At 40.1% G+C, this 5,914-nt stretch overlaps 1 protein-coding gene across 1 annotated transcript in view; it reads right to left on the bottom strand.

Annotated features, from left to right (window-relative positions):
* The window catches only part of LOC308350911 (tripartite motif-containing protein 77-like), a gene marked incomplete at both ends in the record, with an annotated part of 7,561 nt that extends 2,501 nt beyond the window's left edge, over positions 1-5,060 (bottom strand). Inside the window, 3 exons of the mRNA XM_080816364.1 lie at positions 45-222; positions 1,841-1,940; positions 4,653-5,060. Coding sequence (XP_080672490.1) covers positions 45-222; positions 1,841-1,940; positions 4,653-5,060 — 686 coding nt within the window. The remainder of the gene's footprint in view (positions 1-44; positions 223-1,840; positions 1,941-4,652) is intronic.
* Positions 5,061-5,914: the final 854 nt, after the last annotated feature.

Below are 5,914 nucleotides of genomic sequence, written 5' to 3'. Positions count from 1 at the left end.
GGTCCACATCTGTTTTGCAGCACATTTCTTTTAGTTCCTCATACATTTTTCTCAGGAGTTTCCTCATGTGACACATTCTAGCTACATTTCTCCGGAGTTGATTAAAAACTATCTTGCCTTCCACTGCCAGGCTCTCTAAATGTTTTTGCTTTTCCTCATGGAGATACTGGTTTACCTTAGGATATTCAGCCTGATCATCCTCATCTGTAGATTTACAAAACCCTGAAATGACATTGGTTTAATTAGGCCATATATCTGGATGGTTTTGTTCTTCTTTCATTATCTAGTCTGTGGGCTATGTACAGTGTTCTTAGTCTGTTGGGGCTGCTTTAACAAAAACACCATAGACTGGAGTGCCTGGGTGGCTCAGTGGGTTAAAGCCTCTGCCTTCAGCTCAGGTCATGATCTCGGGGTCCTGGGATCAAGCCCCGCATCAGGCTCTCTGCTCAGCAGGGAGCCTGCTTCCCCTCTCTCTCTCTCTGCCTGCCTCTCTGCCTACTTGTGATCTCTCTCTCTGTGTCAAATAAATAAAATCTTTAAAAAAAAACCCACCATAGACTGGATACCTAATAAATACAGAAATTAATTTCTCACAATTCTATGTGCTGGGAAGCCTACGATTGGTGCTGGCAGATTTGGTATCTGATGAGAGCCCACTTCCTACACAGCTATCTTTTCATTGTGTCCTCAAACGGCAGATGGGGCAAGGGACATTTCTAGCATCTCTTTCAGAAGGACACTTGTCCCATTCCTGAGGACTCTGGCTTCGTGATCTAATCACCACTCAAAGCCCCCACTCCTACTACCATCACCTTAGGGGTTAGAATTTGAACCTATAAATCATGATCTGAAGCAAATATTCACATCATAGAAGTACTACATACAGCTTTATGTCTTTCTTCTTCTAAGAAACCACACATTTGGTTTCTTTCTTACCTTTTTCCCTTTTTCCCTCCTTCCTTTCTTTCTTTTTCATTCACTTATTGCTTGCACCATTGTTTACAACAACTTACCCTCCTTACCCTCAAACATCTATGTTTTCATGTAAAAATACAAATTTAAGATCAATTTTTATTGTTTTATATAATTCATAATATTTAAATCATAATTCATTTTCCTGAACGCTCATATTCATTAACTGACTATCTGCAACAATTGACTTCCTCAGGCAAACAGAGGACATTGCACATGATCTTTCTAAATTACCTTCATTTCAAAAACTCTGTGTTTCACCGAGCTTGGCTCAGCCTGCCTCAGGACCACACCCACCTCCTCTTGACTGGTCCACCCTGTCTTACCTCCTTAGAGACATTAGCTTACAATCCTACATACACATTCCTGCCTCTCCTCTGTTTCCTACATCTCTGTGTCTCTGAACCCCTTGTTCTGTGGGTCTGTCTCCAGTTCACTTTCTCCCCTTCTCTTCACACCATCTTTAAACACACACAGATTTACCAAAGTATTTTGGAAGTATCAACACTAAACATTCTTGTTAAAATGGCTTTAGCTAGCTTCTATGCTAACACTTTTATTGTCATAAAAGCCAGACTTATTGACCAAGTGGAATCAAACTCAGTGTGTCCATGGGTGCAATTTCCAGTTATTCATCCAAGCAATGACTCCTTGCTTCTGTTCCCTACTCTTTCCTGAACTACACATTCCAACTTGCCAAGAGCCTGTTTTTACTAAATCCAAATAATATGATTCATTCTTTCATTACTTCACCCTCTTTCCACGTTTGACATTTCCTGCTCATTTCTTTTACTAATCCCTCTGTCTCCTGCTCCAGAAAGCTGTGGTCCCAGAGAGGTGCTCATCCCCCAGCTCCCCCACCCCTGACCAGCTCCTTTTGATCTCTGCCCAGATGTAACCTTGGCCAGCATACACTCCCCAAGCCCATACTCCTTATACTCATTTTCTGCTTTCATTTTACCCAAGCACTTCATAAATGTGATATATCACAAATTTTACTTTTTAAATTTCTGGATCAAATTCTTTTACTGATTATAAACTCCTGAGCTCAGTGATTTGTTTCTCTTTTTTGCCCATTCTTGTATCTCTTTGTTGGCCTAGAACAGTGAGCAACACATCAAAAGCCCTCATATGAATGAATGACTCATTAGAAATCCATCCTAGGGGTGCCTGGGTGGCTCAGTCGGTCGAGCGTGGGACTCTTGATTTCCGCTCAGGTCATGATCTCAGAATTAAGAGAACAAGCCCTGTCTCAGGCTCTGTGTTCAGCGTGAAGTCTGCTTGAGATTCTCTCTTCCTCTGACCTTCCTTACCACTTCTTACTCCTGCTCACATGCTCTCTAAAATAAATAAATCTTAAAAAAAATAAAAGTTAGAATGGCCAAAAATTAGCAAGACAGGAAACAACATGTGTTGGAGAGGATGTGGAGAAAGGGGAACCCTCTTACACTGTTGGTGGGAATGCAAGTGGGTGCAGCCACTTAGGAGAACAGTGTGGAGATTCCTCAAGAAATTAAAAATAGAGCTTCCCTATGACCCTGCAATTGCACTACTGGGTATTTACCCCAAAGATACAGATGTAGTGAAAAGAAGGGCCATCTGTACCCCAATGTTTATAGCAGCAATGGCCACGGTCGCCAAATTCTGGAAAGAACGAAGATGCCCTTCAATGGACGAATGGATAAGGAAGATGTGGTCCATATACACTATGGAGTATTATGCCTCCATCAGGAAGGATGAATACCCAACTTTTGTATCAGCATGGACGGGACTGGAAGAGATTATGCTGAGTGAAATAAGTCAAGCAGAGAGAGTCAGTTATCATATGGTTTCACTTATTTGTGGAGCATAACGAATAACATGGAGGACATGGGGAGATGGAGAGGAGAAGGGAGTTGAGGGAAATTGGAAGAGGAGGTGAACCATGAGAGACTATGGACTCTGAAAAACAATCTGAGGATTTTGAAGGGGCGGGGGGTGGGAGGTTGGGGGAACCAGGTGATGGGTATTAGGGAGGGCACGGATTGCATGGAGCACTGGGTGTGGTGCAAAAACAATGAATACTGTTACGCTGAAAAGAAATAAAAAATTAAAAAAAAATCCATCCTAAATATCAACATAATGTTCTTATTCCTCTTTGGCATTCTCATAGTACCATGCACAGATAACTGTTCAATGAATTTTTATTCTCTAATACTGGTTTTTTATATGTCTCCTTCAGTATTGCTCGAGTTCTTTGAAAATAAAGGTCTAGTTTTCTTCTTCAGATTCAGGTTTTCAGTTCTTCTTCATGAATCAACAATGACACAATCCAAAATCCTTAGCTAGGCATTTGTACTCTTGATCTGGGCATAATGACATTTCTAGCCACATCCCTCATCACTGTCTGCCTTGTGCCCCATGTACTAATCAGTAGGAGCAGCAAGCAGATCTCGAACAATTTCATGGGTTTTCTGGTTTGTCTCATCTTTATTTTTCTTGTCCCTCAGATCTCTCTGCCATCAATATCCAGGAAATCACAAATTCTACTAACATACAAACATCACATTGATTTTTACTTGAGAAGCTTTTCTTAATATTCAAAATTTGCTAAGTTCCTATAGAACTCTGTATTTACCTCCATCCCTGTGATCATTGCATTTTGTCTTGAGATAGTGCATTTTCTTATCCCTGATGATGTATTGGTGGTAGATATTGCTTATCCAGAAAAACCAGGAAAAGCCTTTTAGTTACACAATGAGCTCAGTGTGAAATCTTGTACTGAAGGTCATGTTTTCCTGTAGAGAAACATATGCAGCTCTTTTTCTGATTACCTGCTCAAGGAACATTAAGATTTAATTTAAATTCTTCCACTGTCAGTTACCATGGTATCTATCCCAAGCTGGTTCCAAGGGAAACTGGGCCTACTCTTACCTGCCATACTCTAAATAAGTTGTACTCTTTGTTTAGATTTTTCTATCTGCTTTTCCAAATAGACTTCATTTGCCTCAGAAGTTTCTCCTGTAAAAGAACTGCACATTTAAGCACTAGAAAAACAGAAATAGCACTTTTCAGATACCTCAAAAATTGGTAAGGGGCTAGACATGAGAAAAATAAAAAGTAAAGAAAGCAGATATGTCAATGATTTTCCCTGGGAACACTAATAGTCAAATCTGGGAGACTGACCAAAAAATAGAGTTCCTGAATTTAGAAAATGCAATCCATAATGAGGAATCTACTACTTACATTATATGTAATATGGACAATGTTCAGAAGTGAATCTTGATTCATATTTAATTTATAAATGATGGCCATCACTTTTTCTATGGTATGATTACAATACATTATTTCTAAATCTGCTATCACTAGAAGACGCTTGTTGTCATCATTGCTGAAGTAGCCAATGACTGTCACTGTCTCTAGAGATCACATACCCTGTTAGTTATGGTGAAATGCCAACACCCTCCTCAACTCATCATCATTCTCCCTCAACCCAACAGAATTTAAACTTTAGGGGAGCAAAGATGTTTGTCTAGTTTCTTCAGTGTTGTATCCCTAATTTTTCAGAACAGTACGTGGCACATGGTATCTTGCAATTCTATTTGCTTGAGGACTAAGAGAAGAAAAATAAAAATCAACAGTTGTTGCTCATTGCCTGATAAAGCATAGAGTCTTCCACATTTCACAGTGGCGGTACTTACCCTGCACTGCTCAGCAGCTTGTGACATTGGTGAGTCTCTGTGAGTGGCATGCCCTTGGGAATTGGAGCAGTGCAAACACAGCGGGCTCTTTTCAGTTGGACAGAAGAGGTCCTTTAATATTAGGTGTATCCTACAGACTTGCTTGGCAGAGTTCGGTAACTGGCAGGCAATTGATTCTTTGGAAGCACGAACTTGTTTCACAGCGAAAATAATGCTTTTGAAGTCTATTCGTGGAGATACTGTCCACACAGAGCAGTGAGTAGGATGCTGAGCATCTTCCCACAGGAGGCAGAGACAAGGAGTACAAAAGTTGTGCCCGCAGCTAAGGGTAAAAGGGTCTGTGAAATAGTCCTTGCAGATGTAGCAGATAAGCTCCCTGGGGACATCCTGCACAAAAGTAGAATTCATGTTTCTGCAGAAATAAAAGGAAAAGGAAACTGAATGGAGCTAAGCCTTCTCTCACTAATACACACATGCACAATAGCAGCATAGGTAGTGCTGGGGATAAGTTGGTAAGGCAGAAGGAGAGTCCTCCAGACGGACAGCCTGCATGCTTGTTTTCCAGCTATACCGTGTAGCCCTGCTTCTCAGTTCCCATTAGAGATTCAGGATTTGTCAACCATGTTGACAAATTTGTCTTTTACAGAGACAAATACATCAGAGATTCTGGCTCATCCCTAGCCATAAGCAGGGGACCATATTTGGTCCAAAAATCATCACACTTTTCCTTTATTTTCCTCTTTCTGATTGGTTAGCATAAGGCATGTGCTCCAATTCTGACCAGTGGATTAAAAAGAAAGACTCCTAGGGGAGTCTATAAAAATATTTCTTGCTCTAGAAGAAACATGGGAGACAAATTTGTTTTGTTTTGTTTTGTTTTTGTTTCCGGACATTACTTGGATACAGTGCCCATTTGCACAGCCTTTTTATGGTTTCAAAGCCTAAGGATAACAGCCAATAGTCTGGAGCTAACCAAAGGCATGGGAAAAAACTTTCTGGATTTGCAGAAATGTCATTGAACACTACTTATCTTTTCTGGAGAGACCTAAAAGGAGAGGTAGAAAACAGCTACTTTAGACACACTGTAGCATTAACTAAATCAGTAAGAATCATCAATAGATTCTAAAATAACAAAGATAAAAACTTTTGGGAAGAGAGTATTCATATAACAAACAAAGTTATACCCCACATATTAGTTCCTAAATGCAAAAGAGAAAAAAGTACCTTTACAAGGTAAATATTTAGCTGGCACATTAACCAAG

Source organism: Martes martes (genome assembly GCF_963455335.1).
Source record: "Martes martes genome assembly, chromosome: 10".
Taxonomy (NCBI): Eukaryota; Metazoa; Chordata; class Mammalia; order Carnivora; family Mustelidae; genus Martes; species Martes martes.
Note: the sequence above shows the minus strand (reverse complement) of the source record. Positions and strands in the feature narration are given on the sequence as shown.